Below are 26,208 nucleotides of genomic sequence, written 5' to 3' on the forward strand. Positions count from 1 at the left end.
CGCATAAGGTTCCCATAGGGAAGATCCGTGCGCGAGATAGGACATAATTTGACAAGACTTGCGAAATGGGCAGACATTTCTCTCGACAGTTCACCTGCGCTTTGCCTGTTCTATCTCTCTCTTTATTCTCAGACTGCCGCCACGTGCTGCCCTGCCTTTAGAAGCTTCTGTGGTTAATTAGACTGCCCTAATAATTACATTTCTTTAATGACCTATGCTTTGTCTTGCTAAGACAATACAACACGTTGAAACGTACAGAAGCGACTACGCATTATCAAGGGCCGAGTTCACGAATACCGCGGCTTTGCGCTTTGTCTGAACGCACAGAGAGTGCAATTTATGTTTTGAGCGTTGGGGAGTTCTTTTTCTGCCGCCGTACCACTTACTGCGGCCTTGTTCTCAACGTTCTTTCTATGCTTAGCCTTACTAGTAATCCTGACCCCTGCATGCAGTGTGGTGAAGGGGCAGTGGTCATTGCAAGAAGAAACTCTTAGGACTTGTCTCAACCCTTACAAAAATGGTCTATAGACAGTCTATAGACTTCTTATAGACACTATCGCCTTCCTGTAGGTATTGCTTTTTGTCTATTTATAGCCTATAGACAGAAGTCTACTAAAAGCGTATGACCATAAATTTATAGATTGTCTATAGACTTCCTAGAGGATTTGTATTGCCTATAGACTGTTCTCTAGGGTTTATCTGTAGAGCGTCTATAGACTTTAGAGACAAGTCTATGGACAGTCTAGAGACTGTCTTAAGAAATTTTTGTAAGGGAAGTGCCTGCTTTATTCACTGTGGAGGCATGGATTTGGAACCTAGCGCCTGAAATACGCAACCCTGGCGAAAACACGAAACCAGGCGTCCCAGCTAAAGGTAACTAAGAGTTTTTAAAAAGATTACATATACCAGCCCCAGTGAAACCAAATGAGGGCTGGTGAGACTCTCGTGGCCTAGTCTGCAGTGTTTTTTCGCTCTTTCAAGTTAATTAATTGGCAAATACTAAACATCTAACATTTTAATTGTTAGCTTCAGGAATAAAATGTAAGCAGCTGGCTGAAATGTTTGCGCTATCCGCGTAAAAGGGCTTTTTTACCACTCTGAAAGATAACTGGCGAAATAGAAAAGCTTCCACATGACAGCGCTGCTGCTTCAGCGTCCCAAAACGCATCTCATAAAAGAATATCCAATTTTCTCTGGCGCACTGTCTCCGACGCAGCACTGGGCGAGAAACATGCGTCATCAGCGGAGTATGTGGTATTTTTTTGTTTTGTTTTAAGAGCGCTAAATAAAGTTGCATAAATGGTACCTTGGTGAAGCCATTTCAACCAGCTGCTTTTCAAGACGATTTACACCTGAATTGGCTTTTCGTTCCCGAAACAACTAGTTAAAACGTTAGGTAGTAAGTCTGTACTAATTAACTAACTTCAGAGAGCAAAAAAAAATTCAGGGGACACTTTGTTCACCTAAAGTGCGGTGAGGCGAAAGCCTTTAGCGCGGTGTTGCTGCTTGTGTCACTGATGTGTGGTTAAGACGTTGATTAAGTACACCATTGTTTGTGAATCTTAAGTGTTGGAGACACTGGAGGGCGTTTGGGAGGCATCCATCTGATTCGACGCCTTTCCGCAAACACTCTCCAGCGTCCTTACGCTAGGCATAAATTATTGTGGGGCTATAAAAAGAACGAAAAATAAAGTGTCCCTGCGCACGCTAGACAAGGAGAACTACATATGCGTTGGCAGGAAGTAGCGTAGTCGCTTGCACGCTCGGCTGCGGATGGTGGTGGTTCGAATAACGCCGTGCGCAAGGATTTTTTTCTTATCGAGTTGACATCATTTAATTGACCGCTATAGTGTGACCGATTTCGCGGACGAACGGACTGACCACGATTAGCCATTAAAGGTTTTCGCCTTAATATTCTGCAGACTATGCCGCGTGACTCCCAACGGCCCTCAGTTGATTGCACTTCAAGATGAAGCGCTCCATCTTTTTAAACCGCTGTTTTGCTGAGGACCATGGTGTAATGTTATATTTTAATGTTGACTGCAGCCGTGGCGCTCGCGTTGACACTTCATATAGCACAGTCAGCGTTGAACTACAGTGAAGGCGCTCTAGCCGTGAGCAGCGTGCCTGTGCTCATCTGTCTTGTACATCTCTGTGTCGCTAATTTCACCCAAAGATTTCTCTAGTATCTAGAGGCTGTGCCAAGGCGTCGCTTTGTACTTAAGTAGAACGTTCGAGCACTGTGGGCAATTTTGTTGGTACAGCTCTACGTAGCAGCAAGTGGATTGAAGTGCGCGAATTCTTTCGGTGAAAAAAATCCTTCAAGCCATAAAGGAGCAGACCTCAATAAAGCATTTCACTAAGTGGTTTTATCATATTTCTGCTAAAATAAGCTTCACAAAATATCTCCGCTAGCGTTGGGGCTTTCGGCTCTCTCGTACGTCGCGGCATTAGTAATTATTAATTGGTTTTTTGGGGAAAGGAAATGGCGCAGTATCTGTCTCATATATCGTTGGACACCTGAACCGCGCCGTTAGGGAAGGGATAAAGGAGGGAGTGAAAGAAGAAAGGGAGAAAGAGGTGCCGTAGTGGAGGGCTCCGGAATAATTTCGACCACCTAGGGATCTTTAACGTGCGCTGACATCGCACAGCACACGGGTGCCTTAGCGGTCGGGTTCGAACCCGGGAACTCCGGATCAGTAGTCGAGCGCCCTAACCACTGAGCCACCGCGGCGGGTCGCGGCATGGCCGTATATGTTGTTTTACCATGGACAAAAGGAAAAAAAATTAGGACAAGGTAAACACGAACAGCAAGGTGGGAGGATTGTGGTTGATGTGAAGACGTAACGCTGTGGTTGTTCGCCTTATTGTGTCGGACCATTCAGATTACTCGTACACCATGAATCATTGGAGTTAGCCATAAGTGACGTAAAGGCCAAGAACAAGTCAAAATTCACGAGAAATTAACCTGCTGAGCGGGGACAAGTTTTACGCATTTTCTCCATCGCTCATGGAAGAAGTAATGACGACAGACAGACCAACGTACGCTACAGATATCAACTGTTTCGACATAAACATATTTCAAGACCGGTAATCAACTAGCCCAGTTGCATGCGTTAACAAGTATTATCGGCCTTTTTTTCCTTTTTTACAGCGCTGTCAACAGACCCGCTAGAATGCCTCCATCTAGATAATTTAGCACGCCGAGCGCCACGCAGTGCAAATTATGAAACAGAAAGAAAGAATGGAAACAGGCTCCGATGGAAATGGCCATACCTGCAACACGCCCCAGTAGCTGACCACCTTAGCGAGACGTTCGGTGACCTCCGACGAAGAGGTTCCCAGCAGCATGGTCATCTGCTCTTTCCGGTAGATGGCGTGGAAGAAGGCGTTGATGGCGGCCCCAGCATCACACTGCACGGATGCGAAAAGAAATGAGGAAGAGACGAATCACTGGCTATTCCTGGTTATGTGTTATATTATATGATAGACTAAACCGCGCAGCGGACGTGTCAGATACTACTGGCAGTGTAAACTTCTGTTCATTAGTTCCTGTTGGCTCAAATGCCTGGCGCTAATAGGGACGCCTCGATAGGGATGCCTCGGTGGAGATATTCCAATACAGATGCTCGATAGGGAATTTACGGCAGTTACAATCGAATCATCCTCAGCATGTTCTGACTAGATACGTGCAGATATACAACGTATGTACGTAACTTTCTCAAAGGTCGCCGATTCACCAGTTCCTTTTCGCGGTTCACGACGTTGATTTTGATTATGAGATTCAGTCAGGCCCGGATATATCGAACCGGCGGATATAGCGAATTAATAACTGTGTCGAACACACAAATTATCCCCTCAAAATTTCTTTGTAAAAGCCTCGCAGTACATCAACTCCAATTTCGCCTGTCATTCGGCATATCGAACTTCACTCCGTGCCCCTGCAAGTGGTTCTTCGCCCAATGGCTATTCGACCACATTTTGCGCGCGAAGACAGGTCGGCTGCGCGGCCTTAGACACTTCCTGGCAGCGCTGCACTGTGAAACCTTGCGAGGAGGTGAACGTGAGGCGTGGTTGAGGGCAACCTCCGCTCTCATGCCCACATTTTCCACGCCACATCGCTGTCATGCGGTGAAATCAACCTAACTAAAGTCTAGTGGTGACCCTTGCCTGGCTTTTAATAAACTGTACCTTAATTTTTATGAGGCACTGTTCTATTCATAGTGTACTGGCAACAGGATCAGAGATCTCATGACAGGCTGTGGCTAATTCGAAAGCACCATCCGCTAGGCTTCGCTAGGCCTAATCTGCGAGGAGAAGCAGGTTAGGCCTAGCGAAGCCTAGCGAGCGGTGCGCTGTCTGAACGCCGTCGGGCGGCACGTCGCTGCAAGGCGCGCATCGCTAGCGTGGGTGCATCGTATTCTTGCTTCTAAGTTACAGATAAACGTATCTATTTCCATTCGTTATGTATCGAATTATCGATATACCGAACTATTTCGCAATTCCTTTGGAGTTCGATATATCTGGGGTTCGACTGTACCCCATTGGCGCTGTTAATCCAGGAGAAAGCCCCCGAAAACAGCTGTCACCGTAAAATATAAAAAAAAAATACACCGGATTCTTCAGAACCCGCGCAGTTCGCCTCGCCTAGAATGCGGTCGAAAATCGGGGGAGTGGGGCGTACACCGAAGCCGAACGAGCGGCTTCCCCAGCGGAACGGCCGGCCGATGGATCGCTTCAAAGCCGATGATGGCCACTGCGAAGTTGCGGACCAATTAAGGCGACCGCGCGCGTAAGGGCTGTGGTCATGGAAATGAGTGGAGCTGCGGAAAAGTGTGCACTGCACGGCTGTTGAGTGAGAGGGTCGGAGCAGGGGGGGGGGGGGGGGGGCTGCGCAATCTTCTGCACAGCCCCACAGCGAAACCATTTGCATAACTCGAGCGCATTATACAGCATGCGCGGCCCGCGAATGTGTATACACCAGCGCGCTCAGCGTACGCTACGCCGGCCGCCACTGCCGGCCGCGCTGCCCCCTGGAAGGCACATGCCAAAGTTCTCGCGGGGCGACACTATTACGACTCTGAGGTTTCCCCGTGCATCGGCTGGGGCGCAAGATACGAATGCTCTCCCTCTTGCCAGATGGGTGAGGAGGAAGAAACAGCAGGTGGTGGAGGGGTTTTCGTCAAAATCGAAATTTGCAAGTCCCCCCCCCCCCCCCCCCCCCCAACCCCCCTCTTTCTTCTCTCCGTTGTTTTCTTGGGAGAATTCTAAACGGGTAGAAACACTTGAACACCATTCCAGAAGGTAGAAAACACCTAAACGCACGCACCCTGGAACATCCATGCACAAAATGCAACAGCGTAAAACGCTCGCATCCTGCGAGAAATGCTCGTACGGCCTTGGAAGAAAAAAGGAAAGGATATTGAAATAAAATGCAGGCATGACTGCCTTCTTTCAAAACGCATCCAAAGCGGCTGCAACAAGAATGAGGAAGAGGTAAGCAAGCAGTGTCTTGACGATGCTGTGTGGTGAACGCTTAGCTGTGGAGGCGATGTTCGTGGCGCGATTGCGCTATCTCAATAGATTGTTCGCGGCGCGTTCTCAAGTGGCCACGTGCCTTCCGCTCATGAAAACATTCTCTCAGTGGAAACCAACTCGGACTAATTTTTAAATTCCAACTGCCCGAGCCCAGCTAGGCATCGCTGAAGCTCTTCGTCCCAAGGCGTAAATTAACTAGTGCTATGACCAGCACAAGCAGAAGAGGGGTGTTCCATGTCGTTACCAAAAAATTCCCTTATCCCTGTTCCTGGAACCTTTTCTCTGCAGCAGTTTGGAAAGTGCACCAATATAAAAAAAGACGCGAAAAATTCAAAAATTTCTTTTTCGCCAAATTTGATTCCAAAAATTGCCTGAAAAAATAATTCCCCACATGGAACCACTGAGTCATAACAGGAACGGTGGTGGGCGTGCATGTGTACATTTTAGATACCTGCCTTGAGAAATTGGCCGTGCACTTTCGCAACCAGTCGCGCAGTGTCCGGTACTATTCACTGCATCAACCCAATACGTAAGTTACACTGCACAGCCTCCGGGCTGTACATGTTTAGAAATTGAAACTTAGCGCTTAGCGGATTTTTATGGGTTAATTCTATACACAGCATTCTATAAAAATTTCACACAATGCAGTATGAAGTGCACGAAGCCATTCTATGTGCCAGGTGCGGATAATCTAGTAAAGAAAAAATTATGTTACGCCAAAATTTATCCCTATGGTCTATTCATCGCGTTCGAACTGCGCACCGAAAATTGCGGTATTTGTTGCAGCTATTTTCAATGGTTTTTCATTGTAAAGCTGCCCAGGAAAATTTCACACCCAGGGTATGTAATCACACAAACTGCTCCATCATCATCATCATCATCATCATCATTTTCAGCCGGATTACACCCACTGCAGGGCAAAGACCTTTCCCATGTCTCTCCAATTAACCGTGTCCTTTGCCAGCTGCGCCCACCGTATGCCCGGAAACTTCTTAATCTCATCCGCCCACCTAATCTTCTGCCGCCCCCTGCCTCGCTTGCGTTCTCTTGGAATCCACTCCGTTACAGAAGGTTATGTTCAAGTACTACACCAGAGTGGTCAAATCTTGTTCTGGTGAGGGATTGCGTTGTCGGTTCTGGTCACCGAGGTCAGGCCGCAGCCCATGCCTGATTATGCAATTCCATCGACACGCGGAGATTTTTTTATTTGATACTGTAAGTCCCATCAGAGACTGTAACTGGAAGGGCTGTGAATGATACAACCAGGTGGAGTGCACATATTGGTAAGTAAAACAACTTGAACAATAACATATGGCAAATAGTTACAAAATCGGTTAGAGAATTCAAGCTGAGGTACAAATAATAGGCTGCAAACATGGTGACAAGTATACAAAAAAAAAGAAAGAAAATCGGCTGCAGTTAGTGCTGCAATTTCCGTCTAGGCCCAAACAAAACGAAAAAAAAAACAAGGTAGAATAGGAAAGTGTGGAAAATGAGGATAACAACTGGAAAACAAACCGGTGATTCATAACCATGGCACTAAACGCATCTAATAACAACTGGGAAACAAACAGGTCAGCTATAACCAGGGCACTAAACACATCTAATGATGAGCTGTTAGTATATCTGTGTTTAGATTGTTCCATTCGTGTGTAGCTCGTGGAAAAAAATGAGTATTTGAATATATCAGTACGGAATGGAAACTCGTTTAATTTGTGTGTGAGGTTTTGGCGGGTCGATCTAACCTTTGTGGTTATGTATTTTGTAGCGGGCGCTTTATTTGGTTGTGTATTAGCTGACACATAATTATAAGTCTTGCAAATTTTGCTCTCTTCTCTAGGTTTAGGAGTTCTGCACGTTTTAGTAATTGTGTTGGTGAGTCTGTAAGGGAGTGTTTATTATACACATCTTGGGGCCTTTCTCTGCACCCCTTCAAGTTTTTTAATGAGCTTGTTAGTAAAGGTAAACCAAATGTTGTTGGCGTACTCTAGAATTGGTCTAACAGCAGGTTTATATGCTAGTAATTTTGTTTCAGTGGGTGCTAGTTTAAGGCGTTTGTTAATGAAGAAGACTTGTTTTAGTGCATTAGATGTGATGATGTTAACGTGCTAATCCCATCTGCAATCAGAGGTTAGTATCACACCAAGGTACTTATGCTCAAGGACAGATGCAAGATGAATATTATTAAGCGTGTACTGAAAAGCTGATGTGTGTGTTTTCCTAGTTATAAATAAACGAACAGATTTATTTCAATTGATGTCCATCTGCCAGTCCTGACACACTGGGGCACTGCTGTTAAGGCGTTATTTAAAACCATATGGTCATCAAGAGAGTTAATTTACTTGTAAAGGACACAGTCATCTGCGAAAAGTTTAATATTTTGTGAAACACAAGCTGGTAGGTCATTTATAAATATTAAGAACAGTACTGGTGCTAGGACACTTCCTTGGGGTACTCCCAATGTAACTTTAGTTGTCGCTGATTTCTCATTGTTAATTTCAAGAAATGGCATGCGATTACTAAGAGAGTTTTTGATCTAGTTTAGAATAGGGCCAGTTCCTAAAATAAGTTGAGGTTTTGCAATAAGTTTAGTATGCGAGACGGGATCAAATGCTTTCGAGAAGTCTAAAAATATGAGGTCAATTTGTTTCTGGTTACCAATGCTCGTGGATATGTCATGTGTTATTTCAATTAGTTGAGTAATAGTAGAAAGGCCCTTACGAAAGCCGTGCTGACACGGGGTTAAAATGTCATTTACTTGAAGATAAGCGTTTATGTGTTTTAAAACAACAGGTGCTAATAACTTGCATATAGTGCTCGTTAGTGATATAGGTCTGAAGTTCGAAGGGTCGGATTTAATTCCTGATTTGTGTATCGGTGTTATTTTGGCGGTTTTCCAATCCCTATGGGGGGTGCAAGTGGATAATGATTTGTTAAAAATCAGTACTAGGAATTTAGCTATCCACTCGGCATATCATGTAGCATTGTGTTAGAGATGTTATCAGTCCCCGGTGCTATCTTAGTGCCCAGATTTAATAAAAGTTATCGTTAGTGGTCCAATTGTCACGCCTGCGCTAGAGTTCATTCCTGGTAGCTTTCATACCCGGTGGAGAATTGTGCGGCACCGGGATTCGAACCCCGGTCCTTTTACACGCGAGGCGGATGCTCTACCACTACGCCATCACTGCCATCTTCGCCCTGCTCTATCAAAAATGCGAATGCAAAGCGTAGCCAAGTGTAAACAAATTTTGAATGCGGGCTTTCTTATTTCCTCAGTTTTTAAACGGCACAATCTCGCGCTTACTGTGGATGAAATGGGGCAGCTCCGTCGTGCACTGCGCTTGGCAGCCGAAGAGTAAACGAGGTGCGTTGTAGGCCTGCAGGAACCCCCCCCCCCCCTCCCCCTCGAAACGTGGCCAGACCGGCATTCATGTTTTATAATCCTCGCAACGCGTCCCTGCCTGGCCGCCCGCTATTCAAATCTCCGCTGCATTGGAGGGGCAGTCGTTCGGCTCGCTTCCGGTCACCTGCTTTGGACAGCAACCGTGGATGGGCCGAGACAGCTCCAGCAGAGGGGGCGTTCTATGCACGCAGGAAGAAATGGCGCTTCCGAACCGCGGGGAATCGCCCATATTGTGAAATAAAAGCAAAATAGAGATACAGAAAATTAGAGAGATAGGGAGAAATACGTTGGAGATTTCCAAGAAGGGAGGAATGCTTTTAACGCAGGTGACGTAATGAGTAGCATATTTAACGACTAAGCCACGACTAGGGCTGGGGCCCTGAGTCCCCCGCGGCTGCGGAGCAACTGACCAAGGAGGCGGTCAGACCTGTGATGCGGCGCAGGGTGCTAAGGATCCCTGACTCCGGACAGGCCGCTATTGGTTACTGAATCTGGCAACGTTTAGCGCTAGAACCTTATCAGTGAGGCTAGTCTAGCAGTGCTGTTAGAGGAACTGACGGATTTTAAATGGGAGGTCATAGGGCTTGTTAGTGACTTCCTAGTCGAAACAAAAAGGAAGGAATGGTCTTGAGCAGGGCATGTAATGCGGAGGCAAGATAACCGATGGTCCTTAAGGGTAACGGAGTGGATTACAAGAGAAGGCAAGCGTTGCAGGGGGTGGCAGATGGTTAGGCGGGCGGATGAGATTAAGAAGCTTGCGGGGATAGGGTGGCCCCAGCTGGCACAGCACAGGGCTAATTGAAGATATATGGGAGAGGCCTTTACCCTGCAGTGGGCGTAGTCAGGCTGATGTTGATAATTACGCTCACTGGATAAAAAAATCCTGGTCTGCGCTAATTGTCTCATGCTCTGAGACGTTGAATGAACATCGTAGAAAGGTAGGATAATATGCACCCACGACACGACGAACTTCATGTCGTATAAGTTCGTTGAGTTCGTCTTGATTTTGTTTCCTTCTTCCGGCTTATATTGAGGCAATAAAAGTTCACTAGTCAACAGTGTACCATGTGCATACAGATCACGTGCAGGGACCCTCAGGAGACCTTGAAAACTATATTACGCTTCGAAGTTCCAGGAAAAACTGCACTTTTCCCCTTTTGTCAAACGCCGAGCTCTCGTGTGAAGTGTTTTCATCAAATTCATCAGTAATAGTAAGCAACTTTTTTTGGACATAGGCAAAATAAAGGTAAGTCTCTTAGCCCACGGTCTCATTAGTTATGCTTGGCATGTCCTCAGTACTACAGCTGAATGAGTCATAGTATCAGCGGTAAACTAAATGTGAATACCAAACTGACATTGTGATCTCTGTATGTCGGTAATCTGTATAGTAACACTTTACGTTTCATGAAGGCAGGAGTAAGCACAGTACAACGCTTTTTATTGCCCCAAGAGCAGGTGCGTTCGCTATACTCTGTGCACAATGCTGATACTCTGCAGAGTGATAGTAAGGCTCCCGTGGCACATCGTCAACGAGTTCTGAAATGGCGAAAATTCTTCCAGAACTGCTCCAGTCTCTGCTTGCTTGAACTTTCCTCTTATGTCCGGCCTCTACTTGTCATTGCATTCTTTCCGCAAGATTAGACCTCTTTGGTGCCTGGAACTTTTAAAAATCTAAGTTAGAGGCCGTTGGCGCTAGATGCCCTTGCGCCATAAAAATCCATAACCATCATCATCATCGTTGGCGCTGTGGGTGCGGATTAATCAACAAAGTGCGAGCGCATACAGGCGAGGAGGAGAGTCAATAAGATCGCCTACGCGCAAGATCGCATCGTGACCCGAAGCACCTGCAAAGCAGGAGTAACGCCTGCCCATGACCGCGCCTCCATTCGTAACCTGTCAAGACAGTGAACTCGACCGTCCTTCCTACCCGCACCTCCTCTCCCTTTTCTTCACCATAAAGCAGGACGACTCAGCTACGCGCTCGGGCCTTGTCCGACGCACCGTTTCATCGCTTCGTTCGGTGACTTTTTTTTTTTGTCCGGCAGAAAAGGTGCGCAATTTTTTGTTGGTTTTAGGTTCGTAACTCACATTTTTCTCGGGCGAACAAACGCACTTCCGCACAGAAAGTTGTTTACAAAATAAAACCAAATGAACGAAAAAAAGAACGACCTTAACATCCGCATTCACTGCTATTCGCCTGTCTTGGCCTTTAGAAAACAGGTTCTTTTCCTTTTTTTTCGCCTTTTTATTTTGAGTACACCAGCCGCCACAATGCGACGGATCCGCCTCCAATGGCGGGCGCGTGTTTCGACAGCGTTGTTTACCTGTATTCGGATATTCCGCGACACGGAATAGGTGTCAAGACGAACGATGGCCCGGGGCATATTGCGCATCGATTATTCACGCACTATCCACAGAGACGGGGCTCCATATCGGCGCCGATAAGGACAGCCGCCGGGCTAGGAGCCGAGCCGCTTGGTCGACGAGGATGAGCCGACTTCCTGTTTGGGAATGGTCGGGGACATTTTATTACTCCCCCTCTCCTACCGCGACTTGGCTGCGGCGCCGGAGTGCGTAGCGCCTAAAGCGCGTTGCGGACGCGTTAACCGCCCTGCAAGCTTCCTTGACACCGCATGAGGCGAGCCCGAGATGAATTGAGTCGCACGTTATGGGCCGTCAACGCCTTCTAAACTGTTTCTGCCGTGAGTGACGAGGAAAGGCGACGTACGAGGAGGAAAGGGGTGCCTTTCTCTCCACTCACCCTCTCCCCCTGCCTTAATGCGCAATGTATGTTCACTCCTACAAAGCTGAAAAGAAATGGCCGCTCTTGTACCTGTAGTTGTCGGAGTTTAAGGAGGCTGCGCAGAGATTTACGTGTTGCATTGTACGCCGCGGGCACTTTCGTTTATTGAGATAGGTAGTAAAGATAGACAGATAATGAGAGGAAGGGAAAGGCAAGGATGTTAACCAGAAAGACTTCCGGTTGGCTATCCTGCACTGGGGAAGAGAATGAGGGGATTGAAAACGGAAGACAGAAAGAACAGGAAACACTGTCACAATCTGTCAATCAAGGCGGTCGTTCCTAAAAAAAAAACAAAACAGTGCTTTGTCAGCCTTTTTGGCAGTAGACTGTTTATTGAGAAGTCTACAACAAGCAGTAAAATAATACAGTGACCTAATAAAATAACTGATACTGGCAGCCAAACGTCTAACCCGGCTTCCGGCGTGCAATGTACCCGCCAACAACATAAACTGTGCATAACAATGTCATCGAAATAAACGTCTATCAGGTATGCGCAATGGCCTGTGGTGTTGCAGTTCGCGTGCATTCGTACTGCTCAGAGCTACAAAAACGTATAGTCAGGAAGCTTATGTGAGAAACTGCTATGTGCTTCTTGAATTCATCGCTGTATTAAAGGCACCCTCATTGCAAGAGCGTCCGAGTATGTGAACATGCAGTAGAAATTAACTAAATTACTGACATATTCAGGCGTCCGCAATCTTTGTGTCGTTTTAGCAGGAGATTTTATGCGCGAGTTATGTTTCATGATTAGAACAACTAGGCGGCATGGTTTTTAGTATTAGAGGCCACTGAAAACGTATATTGTTTTCTTGAAAAAGTAATACAGCGCCGTACTTTAATTAGCACCACCAACTAGCCTTGCAACGTGTTTTGCTAAGTAAAACCCATCTGTGCTTGTGTACTTTCAGTAGCGATGAGAATTCTCCCGTGAAGAAAGAAGTTTGGCACTGAATATTGAAATTCTTAGACGTTACGCAACAGCATAGAGCAAAAGAAAAATAAAACGAAAAACAGTGCATTTCAACTCGCGGCCCTTAGTTGCGCCCATAAACGATCATAAGCAACGGGCATTTTAATGACGCTTAATCCAACGAAACAAATAACCTCCATAAAATAGACGCTCAGAAATTGCTTCATAGCGAGCCTCTTCAAGTTCACGTAATGTTGCCGCATCAACGAAGCATTCGAATTCAAAGAATGCCGAGATGCTCTCCCCGAACCTGCTAAAGCGTACTATCCTTATCACGAGTTTTTCACTCGCTTTCTTGAAACTGCTTTCGTCCACATACGCCTCTTTGCCTCATTTATTCCTCTTTTCGCGTAATCTTGGACGCACCAGGGAGAGCCTCCTCCCAGATATGGGCCGCCCATACTGGTTTCTTCCTTTTTTCCAAAACGCCAGAGATTTGCTACAGTTAGACAGCGCTCTTGCTTTCCAAGCGATTATGAAAGCACCGGTTTTTCTTGGTGTTGCGACACTAAGAACTGACGGTCGTTTGCATGCAGCTGGAACAGCGCAAAGTTTAAAGCAGTGGCCGTTTTCCACGCGACTACAAGAGTAACGTTTCAGACTTTTTTTTCCTCTTTCAAGAAAAAAATTACAAAATTGAAATTTAAAAAGCTGTTCATACAGCTTCGGTCGGCTTAGTACATGCGCAGATGTGTACCATTCTGAAAATGCCTCCGTCATCTGTCATCTCAGCAGAGCCCAGGTCCGACACAGATATTACGCCGCGGGATTTTACTGCCCGCAAGCGCTAAACGACCGACGTGGAGTATAAAGGAGACAATACAGCTGGTACTACGCGGCCAGGGTTTCGGGCCGTTACCGTCGTTGACAGTGCGCTTCCAAGACGCTAGCACTTAAAAACTGGCCACAGAGATTATCTCGTTTTCTGGTGAGTAGTCTGGGATGTGGTGGCTCCTAACGTAACGCTCTCAGAATCCGGTCTCCAGCGACGTCATAGTAATGTTCCAATCAGGGTTTCTGACGAAACACTCTTGAAGTCCGCGAACGATTTAGGTTCCAAGAAAATAAAATAAAAATAAAGTAAGAAAAAATTTAAGGGCAAATACGACTTTCCCTAATGCGAAATTTTGAGCGCAGTCCGGTAGGTGTGGCTGGCTCTGTGGGCTGATTGTTTTGCTCTGTTCGGAAGACGACGATGTGCAATGCACAGCGCGAGGGTGTGTTGCAGTTTAAGAACACGAGGGATGATTGGCTGCAGCGATAGCCTGGTGCTGTCAGACTCTGCAGGCTCATTGGTCGGCTTTGATGGGTCGTGGCTATGTGTAGCGACGATATTAACCACTTCGATAGTAGTATTAGTTGATGACGACGTGGACGTGCAATGCGCAGCGCGCGGGAATGTGTATATTAGTCCGATAGCAGTATTATATGAAGAAGACGATGGTGTGCAATGCACAGCGCGAGAGTGTGTTGCAGTTTAACACGAGGCGTGATTGGTTGCTGCAAAAACATTCTTTTTTAAGCTGCACACATCCTCGCTGCCTGTGAAGGCACGGCTTCACGCTAAGGACATGCTTGCGCCATGGACGATGAATTGCCGCCTGCGCAGTACAGCAGAGACAACTGACGATTGTTTTATTCTGTGCATTGATGCTATGTCCTTCAGGGACATATTACAGCGAACAGTTAAGAAGGACATTGACATCACACCCTACAGTATACGTTTTTTTTTTGCCTGTGGAGAAGAAATGTGTTGTGCCATATGGCCTATTTATGTTGTTGGGACTATTTAGTGTCTGGAAGAGCCGTATGATGGACCGCCACGCCGAATCACCACGGTTGTTGAAATCTTAGTTTCGTGAACAATGCGCTTTGGTGCGGAGTGCTGCCCTGCAAGAGCCGCCTAGCTGGCTCCCCTATCTGGACGCATGTGTGTGCCTCCCAGACCTGTGATGTTTTGGAAGGAGGGGTGTAGAAGGGGTATGGTGGCCTGGTGTTTTCTGGCGTAAGCGTGTTTAGATTTTTCTTTCCGACACTATTTTCGTGCAATAAAGAAAAAAAAATAAACTGCAGCGATAGTGTAGTGCTCTCGTGTAGTGGCCAGCGAAGCTGATCTGTTCGCTCAGCCGCGGGCTCGAACCCCAGTCGCTGCAAAGTTTGTTTTTATTTAGTTATTTATAGTTTGGCTCTGTTACGTCGGCGGCGACGATGCGGTTCAACCTACGAACAGGCTCTTAAGAGCTGCGCTCTAAAAAACTTTGGGCATGCGCAGTAGAAAACCCGCCGCGGTGGCTCAGTGGTTAGCGCGCTCGACTACTGATCCGGAGTTCCCGGGTTCGAACCCGAGCGCGGCGGCTGCGTTTTTATGGAGGCAAAACGCTAAGGCGCCCGTGTGCTGTACTATGTCAGTGCACGTCAAAGATCCCCAGGTGGTCGAAATTATTCCGGAGCCCCCCACTACGGCACCCCTTTCTTCCTTTCTTCTTTCACTCTCTCCTTTACCCTTCCCTTACGGCGCGGTTCAGGTGTCCAACGATATATGAGACAGATACTGCGCCATTTCGCTTCCCGAAAAACCAAATAAAAAAAATGCGCAGTAGAAAACATTAGCAAAGGACTTGCATGCATAATGTGACACCCTAAGCAAAAGAGTGCTCGTAATGATCGAGAGGAAGCTAGATTTTCGTGCCTTTCAGGTTTGACTGCCGGCCCATTTTTGTTCATTGTTTAGCATTACCTAACACAGAGAGGGTTATACTTAAGCCGTAACAAGTGTTTTTTAAACGTGCTGCATTGATCGGCGTTTCTGCGACAAGCGCTTTTCCTCAGCTTCATTATCACAATGTCTAAGTAAGTCTTTCTAACGACAGGCCTCTGCGTTACGCTGACCCGATTCGTGCGAAAGTGCACTGCCGTGTCTCACGCCCGTGAAGGTGCAAATCGCACGGCAGGTGCTCGGGCACGTCACGCGAAACTCTCATCGCGCTACCTTTCCTGCAGCAGCCGCAAATAGCCGTCGGCAACGAGACGAAAAAAAAAAACACTTCTTTTTTTTTTACCTTCAGAAACCTCGCCTTTCACGCGCGAGAGCGCATTTTTATTTGCCTTTCCTTGACATCGGCGAGTGTTTCGTTCGTCCTTGCCTTCTTGCAAACGGCGCACGCCAACAGCTGGCATGGGCCGAGCATTGGCCAATGCCGGCAATGGGTATCTTTAACAGCTATGGACGCGCGGAGGGTACAAGGAAGCGAGGCAGCGAAGCGTAGGCGTGCAGAAATGTGAAGAAGCAACCATTTCTATTTGCGAAATTCGCAGCGCACCCTGTAGGTTTTTTTGCCGAATATTAATTAGAACGTCTTACAGCATGGCATACAAGGTAACTTTTTTAATTGTTTATTTACTAAATCAGTTATATTTTGAATTGGATATCGATGCGTTGCATTTGAGATTTCTATTTGGCGCACTGTCCGTTTTTAATTTGATGTTATTGATGGTATTACTACGTACGGTTTAATTTTATAAATCAAAAGGGTAGAAACTTGGGCTTGTTGGTACATTTTCAAGGGTAGAATTGGTAGCGCAAAAAAACAACAACACAGGGACACAGAAAGACAACACCACAAAGCGCTAACTTCCAACATAAGATTTATTTCGTGAAAGACGGGTTGTTAGTCAGTATAAAAACCACCCGTCTTTCACGAAATAAATCTTATGTTGGAAGTTAGCGCTTTGTGGTGTTGTCTTTCTGTGTCGCTGTGTTTTTTTTTGCGCTACCAATTCTACCCTTAATTTTATACTACGCGTTTCAGGCGACGTCGCTTGTACAGCCCCCGTCAGAAGTACACAGCCCAAGGGGTTGGCTACTCAGCTGTTTAGCGGCACTCCCTAGGATGTCTAGAATTCCAAAGATTGGGAAGATTGAGGACTTGAAGCCATTGCTCTTTCGAAAAACTACGGTTGCCAAGGATGCATAATGAGGCACGCTACAGACCTCCCAAGCAAATCCCTTCGACCTTGTACTTCTGACGGGTGTGTGCATATTTGGTTGAATGTACCCTACTTTCGAATGGGTGGGAAAGGGAGTTGCTCTCACCTTCAAGACATTAAGAAAACCCCTTGGGTCCCGCGGTGTTGCACTTTTGACAAAGGCAGTACTAATTATGAGCGCTTGCTGTGGGAAGGACTCCACTACTAGACAAGGTACTTTGTATCTGTGCTTACAAAGTAACTTTAACTTAGAATCCCAGTATACTGCACTAAAAACATAAACTTTGCAGCTACTGGGATTCTAAGATTACCTTGTATGCTGGGTTGAAAGATATACTAAACTATACTATGCTATAAACTAAACTATACCCTACTATAAACTGTACTACAAAAATAAACTTTACAACGACTGGGATTCTAAGTATACTTTGTATACTGGGTTGAAAGGTATAGCTTTAAAAAAAATCTGGGTTGAAAGCTATAGCTGCGGGACCCTCTTTTTTTACGGTTGAGAAGTAAAGAATATATTTGATAGGTAGTGAATATCTTTATATTATACACAAAGAAGCCAAATTTTACAAAACACGATGTCTTTGAAATTTTTTAAATTTTGTTTGTGTCCACCTCTGAGTAAGTCGCGAAACGCCGGAAAATGTGTAAAATGCTGACATTGATGTTCATGAGTTCAAGATGAATATCCTTATGCGTACTAATTAACCGCTGACCAACTGCATTACAGAGCAGCGGCTATATGCCACCTGCATGCACTGCTTTCTGCAACGCCACAATTACGGCCTAGGAAACGACGCTAATAAGGTGCTGAAAACCCCGAAGCATATGCGCGTGATTACACAAAAGCGGAAGCTTGCGCCACAGATCCTTAATTTCGATCTTCATTCGGACCACCGATCGGTGAAGCATTCTTCTTTACACACACAGAAAAATAAAACTTAGTAGAACGCAACATCGTTGAAACTTGTTTGGATGTTGTTTTCATTCTGTATATGTTAATTTCGAGTTAGGCTTAACGTGCGCTAAATATCTGCATTGAAGTTCACGCAATTGTCATGGTTGCTGAATAACTCAACAACATCGTAAGTGCAAGGGCACTGCTTCATATGTGATTGACAGCTTCACATTCTGCTATGCTTTCATTTAATACATACAGGAAACGACAAGGCAGTAGAATTCTCGACTAGACGGTGATCGTTCGTAACGTTCTCTCGAAGCAATTTTTTTCCCCGGAATTTCATGCAGCGCTAGGTGCACGCATGACGTTCAGAATATAGGCAAGCGCCATGCTAAAGTGAAAAAAAACAAGAACAAAGGCACACCTTGCAGCAGCACGCGCGAGAGAAAACCACGTTAAATTATACACATCTGCCAGAATCGAAGAGGAGCCGGTGGTACCCTTAACGACACGGTGTCTACAGCATGAACGGTGTGCAAAATTTATGGACATTTTTGTGGCTTCGAAACAACTACAAAAGATTCACCACATAAAGGTGTTCTTTTAGCGTACAAAATCACGGAAGAAATAGTGAAAAAAGAGAAAAATAACAGATGGACCCGCGAAAGAAAAAAAAAGTGTGAAACGTTACCTTAGGGCTTCGAAAAAGTGTGAGCTGCGTTTCCTCCCTTTTCCATGAGAAACACATTTCCCAAGGAAGGGTTGGGGGGGGGGGGGGGGGGGATACATGCCATCATCTGCGGCAGCAACCACGATGCATTTCTGCACCGAGCCCGGCCAACGATCCCTGCGCGAGCAGCTCTCGGGATGTCTGAAGGGTCTTTTACGTTTCAAAATTTGGCACTCACGACAAGGACATACGAGTAAGCCGCGCGCTAACTATTTTCAAAGCCAAGTTTCTTTTTTATTGAAACAACAAAACATCTCTTTATTTTCGTTGTTTCTTTGTGTTCCTTTCAAGCTGCATTTATTTTTTATTATGCGAATTTAGAAAAAAATTGGTGATGGTTTAGCTCTGGTTAAACCTGGAGTGACACGATAGCTACAGCTGGCCGAGTGGAACTTGGTCACGTGACGAACCACGTGACCAGCCACGGCGCTTCGCTGCCGGCAGCTGCTCCGCGCCACGTGACCAACCCCGTGACAGCGTGGCGGCGCAGCCACAGGGTGGCGGCGCCGCCACGCTGAAGGCTGGAAATGCTACAAAAAACACAGTAAATTGTCAGGTGTGCTTGTGAAGAATCTGTGCTCTAAGAACTGCGGAGACTGCAAGAAAGCTGTATAGGTTTCTCAGGTGAATGCTAATGAGTGTATCACTCCCTCTATTAAAAAAAAAACAACCTAGTGTGGCTTTTACCTTTGAGCATAGATATTTCAGTTTGCATTTTGTGTTGAACCATTGTTGAAGGGTAATGAATATTTACGTAGTTCTTTTTATTGTAAATTGAAGTTGGCACCACTTCGCTACATTTGAAGGCGCCTGCCAACAACACACCAATTGCAGGCCGTTCAGACCAGACTGCAGCACATCGATGTCGCCATTGCAAGCGATCGGGTGGTAAACAAACATTTATTTATATTACGTCGGACAGCAGGCCATAGACCAACGAGTAAATAAGTGATAATTGGGGAAAGCAAGGGTCCAACTGCCAAGACTTGAGGCACACCAAAAAATGCATCAACGAGCGATGTCGGCCTGATTGCAACCACTCTTTGTTGATGAATAGTCAAATATTATATAAGCCATTCAAGAATACGGCTAGGGAGGGTTAAGAGCGAGAGTTTGGCGAGGAATAGGTTCTTTTAAACGATTTGTAGAGCGCAGCCTTTGTAGAGCGAGGAAGGATTTCGTCTATGTCAGCATTATTATTCAGACATCATGCAACGTGATTCATCATCTCCCGTTTCTCTGCACAGCACAGCCTCGAATGTCTACCATGTTGACTTGAAGCGAATAAATCATTCTATTGAAGACGTTTTAAACAGGAGGAGCATATGACTAATGAAGGTGAACCTCGAAACTAACACTGTTTTCGGTCACTCCAAGCAAATTTCACTCTTCACTCTGCACGGTACGGATGATACCAGTAGCAAAATAAAAACGAGTCGGACAAGCGTTATATATTTCTTTAAAGTAGTCCTAAAGTATTCTGATTGCTGCAGATGCAATCCTGCGAGGATTAAAATTTGAAAATAAAAATAACGAAAGAAAAGCAACGAAGCAATGACCTATTTTATCGAAGTAAGGCTGTCTTTCGAATCATGGCAAACCATGGAAATTGTTTGCCCGAATAATAAATTTCTGAAGAAACTGTCGCATTTTTTTTCCTGTCAAACAAACTCGGAAAAGGAGATATATCATCGTCCTTTTTCGATGGCTCAGCTAAATGTAACTTCATGCGGTGTAAAATGATGCGGAAATGTAAATAAATGAGGCAGCGAGGGAACTCTACGTGCTGGGAAGATTAATCTTTTGTACAAAGAGATTTTAGGTTTTAGTGCACGTTATTTTTCGCCACCTTATGGGGACCTTAAGGGACGGCGGCGTCACTAAGGGCAGCATTTCCTGCGCAGCTCAGTCCACCCCACACCCCCCCCCCCCCCCCTTTTTCTAAAATAGCTAGGGTAGTTCGCCCGTGAGGTTCTCTGAAGAAAAGTAAAAAAAAATCTTTTTTTCGAAATCATTTGTTGCCGTTTTCCTTTTCCTGATTTTATTAAATCCTTTCACTAGAACTTCGATCATCACCGCGAATAGTCGGGGCGTCGTTTACGGGAATCGTGCGTGTGAGGTCTGTGCGAGCCAGCCAATAGGTCTGCCACCGTTTGTCAGTCGTAGAGCTGGACACGATCGTCGCTCTGAAGGAAGCGGCGGCTTGGTACTACACTTTATTCATGGTTGGCAATGATCGCGCCTGAAAGCAGGGTACCCATGGGGGTGACCGTTTCACCTTACTTTTGAGGTCGTGGGCCGACTACGCGCCTCGGCTAGGATCGTAGAGTTGGTCGCACTCAGTGTTAGTGATTTGTTGGCTCACATGCTCTAGCAAATCTACGCAGCCAACGAATAAGACATAAGCCAAGATCAGTTCGGTCTCTACATAAAAAATGAGGTTTTCCCTCTGCCCCCCCCCCCCCCCCTTCTCAGACGGATGTGTACACAAACGGAATCTAGTAAAATAAAGTTCAGTAGCGTAGAACGTAGGGCGAGTTAGTAAGACATGTAAGACGACTGAAGACAACAGCTTTTGATATTATAACAGTCAAGACAAGATCAAACGAAAGAACATGGAAGTGCGTACTACTGCACTGCCAAACCAAACCTCACTGAAGACGTATGAAAATTATTTTCCCCACACGAGACAAAATATAGGCACAAATAATCAATCGACGCACATTTCAGGGATATGGGCATAACTTGCAAGACCGAGCTTAATGCAATAGCTGAAGAAAGGCACGCGCGGAAGCAAGGGCATGCTAAGCTGAGGGACGCCGGCCGAGCGAGAAAAGGTGACATCGCTATACACAGCGCATTTCTGACAAGCTCGGCTGTACCACATCTTCGTGACAGGGAAAGGTTTCCATTCCTGCCCTGGCTCACGTTTACCACTCAGATCGACCGGCACGCCGTCGGAAGAGCGAGGCCACCCAGCTCTTTACAGAAGGAACGGGCTTCCTATTCAGTGGCAGGTGTTTCTCGGGCCCCTGCCAATGCTATACTGCGGGCCAGAATGCGCTGTACGGACACACTGGGGCTTCTTTTTTATTTTTATTTTCACTCTTTTTTTCAGATCAATACAGACCTCGCGTGTGCAGATAGGGTATTCCAAGCTTTGGAAGCAGTTATAAAGGGGTCTTTGCCTTAAAGGAAGCCACTCTTTTTCGCGTAGACCTGCCGCGATGGTTCAGAAGTGTTCTTGTGATGAGCACGAGGTTGCAGGTTGCAGGCAATGTTTCGATGCGTCACACGCTCCCTAGACTACAATTAGGTTTTGCAAACCACACAAGGTAAAATTAGATCCATTTAACTCAACTGCTACGCAGTTCTGTTTGGACACAAGATAACTGGCGCAGTCGACAGGATAATTCCGATGGCTTTCTGCGGCGCCGGATTACCAAACCACACGTGTCGCCGGATCACCGAACCATCACAAGACTTCAAGATCAACTGGCTTGATCTGTCGATCACCAGCATCGATCGGTCATCATCATCACTTCAGAATTAATTACACGTAAAGACCTTCTGGCATAACGTGCTCGACCAAGCGCGGAGGCGAATAGTCATAAAGCGTCGATAAACCAGTCATCTTTCAACAGAGGTTATGGCAGCTGTCTTGAGTAACTGCTAGGCCACCGGTACGCTAACTCAAATTGATCGCTTTTGGTTCTGGCAGTCCCCTCTTTATGTTCTTCCAGATATCTGCCTACAGGAGAGGCAAATTTGAACGAGAGAAGAAAAAAGAGTTATTCACGACGAATTGTTCTTAATGCCGCGAAACAGTGTTCATCATTCTTAGCTGCCTACGCGGCGAGCTGTCTTATCTCGACGTTTCGTCGCGTTCGCGTAATTCTCCTTTCCGACGGCACCGGCACGTGTCCGCGAAAAATCCCTCGGGATGCAAAACCTAAGAACTTTTTCTTTTCGCAAAAGTCGAAAACGTCAGCAGCGCAGAACTCCCACTAGTGGTGTCCGTATCAAAGTGCCCATACATTCATCATTATAAATTTGTATCTACTTCACTGCGAATGAATTTTGTTTGTTTCAGGAGGCAACTAAGTAAGACGAAAAAGTGCTCAGTCAGCACTTGCGCACCATTTCTGAAGAAGGAACAATGAAAAAAAACAGTTTGATCGCAGAACGATATAAAAAGGGAAAGAAAGCACGCTTATATTGGCGCTATTTAAAACAACGGAGGACCGCAGTAGATTTACCTCACAGATATTCGGTATAAAATAGAAATCCATTAGGTTTGTAAGCATACTCAAGTAGGAGTGCATTCAGTAACTACGTCGGTGCTATTCAGGGAACGTTAGATGCAGCTGGTTTCGTTTTTGAAAGGGTGCAGCTTCACAAATGAACCACGTCGAGAGGCGTAACTTCGGTACAGCAAAGAGCGAATGGCCTGGTAGTCTTGCCAAGAAATTATGCGACCGCTCGTTGACATTGAAAGTACATTTGCACTCATGCTTAATATGCTTAATTTTAGGTTTATAAATGCTGGCAGGAAGTCCCTCAGATAATGCAGTTTCTTTCGCACGGCACAGTGATGTTTAGAGCAAGGTCTTTCAGCGTTTACTCGCCAGCAGTGTCTATTGTTTAAGCGTAACTAGCGTTAATGCCCTTCAGTGAAGTTTATTGAAGCCTGAGAACTAAACATGTTGGCAGCAGCGTTATTTTCAAGCGAAATAAAATTGAGGTGGAGCTGTAATTCGTCCAGGATTGTGTGCGCTTTCAGTTGAGTATCGTCTTCACAAGCACTACTTTCGAACCGAGGACTCCTGAACAGCCGTTATATCTGTGAAACTGCTGGTAGTAATTAATTGACTGATTGACTGATTTATTTATTGAGTCCTTTATTTGGCCCGTATTTAAGGACTCCGGCGTTTACAAATGAGTCCGGGCTATCGAACGGGAAAAGGCGGCGTTTGTCACCAGGAGGTACCCCAGGACTTCGGGCCCTGTCGAACTTGTGCTACGTACGACATGGAAGTTCAGATGGGAGTCTCACACATTTCTCTTGCCAAGAAACACTTTAACAAAACTCTGAACCACAGCAGATCGCTGTGGGCGGTAGCGGGGCAGTAGCGACCCCGTTCTCCAAGCCCAGCAACATTACTTTATTTAATAAATTAATGTTAAATGATTAATTGTTTTGCAATAACGGCGCTAACCCTTTCTATTCACGCTAGCGTCAACCTTCCTTGTGCATCCGTGTTTTCCAAACGGGAGATGAATAGGTCTGCAAAGTTTCTTGGGGCGCGAAAGGTAATCAAGTTTGGCACAGAAAGCGAGGAATAAAAAAAAGCAGTCTAGAAGGAAATAAGGGAACGGATTCAAAAGGACATAATTAAGTGAAAGTGCAAAAATGGGAACACACACACGCACACGCACGCACACACACACACACACACACACACACACACACACACACACACACACACACACACACACACACACACACACACACACACACACACACACACACACACACACACACACACACACACACACACACACACACACACACACACACACACACACATACACGCACGCACGCACGCGCAGGCACGCACGCACGCACGCACACACACACACACACACACGCACACGCACGCACGCACGCGCGGACATGGACACGGATACAAAGAGTAAAAAATTTCGAGTTAAGATTAATTAGTCGGGCTTTCTCGCAGCATTCTCAGTGCCTACGTAGCCACTCAAGACTAGCCTTTACAGCCGGTTATTTCTTGACGAGCGTTTCGTTGAGGTCGAACTGGGGGGAGGGGGGGGGGGGGCAAAGGCACTATTCCCTGCATCGCTTGTTTTGCCGTAGTCCACTGCCGCTGGAAAGCGGCGTGGTTTCAATTTGTCCAGCGAACTTGTTTCACGATCTCCAACGCAATCAAGACGAATGAACACATAAGCTCAGCGTTACGACGCGTTCTTCACCAAAGTGGAACGAGCGTCAAGTTGTAGGCCCCTGGCGCTAAGTAGAGTACCTTGTTCTCTCCTCGGGACAGTTCTACGAAGGGCTGGAGGAGGGGGGTCGGAGGGCACAGATAAGCAGGAGCGCACCGTTGACTCCAAGTCGTTTGGACCCGAAGCCTGCAGAGAACGTGACTCCGTCTTCGGGAACAACTTCCAAGGCGCACCTTGCCAGTGATCCGTAAATCGATTCCATGCTATCCCGTGCTTACTGTGTTAGAAAAACATTTCACTCTGTTGCCTCCAGCTCCGCTCTCTTTTAATCATGTTCTTTACATCTGCGCTGTTGATTCAATCTTTCTATCCCAAGTTCTGCGGGCGTGCCTCTGACCAAGGTGATATAACATTTTTGTATTACTCCAGATACTGGACTCTGAACTCCTTGTTAAGAAACTTGAGGTCGGGGCCATTTTTTTTGTTCCTCAGAATGTCGGTTCGCATAATATTTACACAGTAGTCCAGCGCTCTGAAGTTTTTGCGATTGCTGAGTGTTATCAACCAACGTTTCGAGTCACTCATGGTCACAGCGCCGGGCAAACTACGAGGAAAAATTCAGGGCTATAACAAAATTTCTCAGACTATTCATATTAAGATATTTAATTTGGGGACCGGGCTAGATTAATTCCGGCAGGAACTGCCGGCTAGGTTTGCAAGCTGTGAAAATATTTACCACGGCAACGAAATTCACGGCTGGCTCGTGCTTAAGCGGAGGCTAGTATCTCGAGCCCCCATTCGCAATCTTTTCGGAGGTTTGCAGGTTCGGATTACTCAGCTCTGGGCCGCCGAAAGCCAAATTGCAGACCCCGTGTGCAGGTTTTGTTGTGCTTTACCTGTTCATATTTCTGACCATCACATAATATTAGGTGTCGCAGCGTGTTCAATGCTTCACATTTTGAAGAACTAAAATTTAAATTCGTGTACAATGTGGCAAATGTAATAAATTCAAACCCGTTGCAAAACATGTTGTTACTTTTGTCAGGAATGAAAAAGAAGTGCATGATTGGCAAGAAATCTGCTGCTTTAATGATAGAAGAGGCGGTGACGTTGATTTTATTAGTTACTCTTAAGGTAATAGTTACAGGAACGTGCGCTGACTACTGGCGTGCTCAGCGACGTGCAAGATCCGTTAATTGTGTCCTGTGGTGAATAACATAAGCGCCTTTTCGGACACCTACCACCGTTAAGCAGCAAGCTGTTCCACACGTTGGCGGTTTCTCGCGTGGCTTCCTGCCTTCGTCGATTTTCACGCCAATGCACACAACAAAACTGTCACTATAATAAAGCATTCAGCCCCAATAAAGCTCACCGTACGGACATATAGGCTTGTGAAGGGTTCCAGCGAAAAAAAATACAAAAGGAAGAAAATAACCAGATCTAAAATGACATGAGGAAAAAGCAATGCAATGCTAGAAGTCACGAGAAGCATGATAATGAGGCGTTTTCGTCGCGGCGAGTCGCAAACAAAACATGGCTGGCGAGTCCCTTGAAGGACGCTATACTTGACCGTGCCAGCTGTCGCGTCCGCGCGACTCCTCTTATTCCGTTCGCTCCATTCACGCGTAGTCGGAGCCGATGCGACGAGGCCGCAAATGCGCCCGGGAGTGGCGCATAGCACGCTTGCGCGAATGCGTGAATGCCCCGCTGGACACGACGTCAGGTATCTTTGACAGAACGCGGTGAGCAGCCGCCTTGCGGAGATTCGGGAGTTCTGCGGTCGAAGAAAAGCTAAGTGAAACTGTGTAACACATGAGCAGACCGTGTACAGTAAGCACACAAGGGAATGGAATAGCCTTGCGTACGAATGAAAGGCCGTAAAGAACACTGCTTCGCGTTC

The 26,208-nt window shown here is 46.1% G+C and overlaps 1 protein-coding gene across 1 annotated transcript in view; it reads right to left on the bottom strand.

Annotated features, from left to right (window-relative positions):
* The window catches only part of GABA-B-R3 (gamma-aminobutyric acid type B receptor subunit 3), a 181,827-nt gene that overhangs the window by 68,115 nt on the left and 87,504 nt on the right, over positions 1-26,208 (bottom strand). The window contains exon 2 of the mRNA XM_077662978.1: positions 3,277-3,414. Within this exon, the coding sequence (XP_077519104.1) occupies positions 3,277-3,414 (138 nt within the window). The remainder of the gene's footprint in view (positions 1-3,276; positions 3,415-26,208) is intronic.

This window comes from Amblyomma americanum, chromosome 4, assembly GCF_052857255.1.
Source record: "Amblyomma americanum isolate KBUSLIRL-KWMA chromosome 4, ASM5285725v1, whole genome shotgun sequence".
Classification (NCBI taxonomy): domain Eukaryota; kingdom Metazoa; phylum Arthropoda; class Arachnida; order Ixodida; family Ixodidae; genus Amblyomma; species Amblyomma americanum.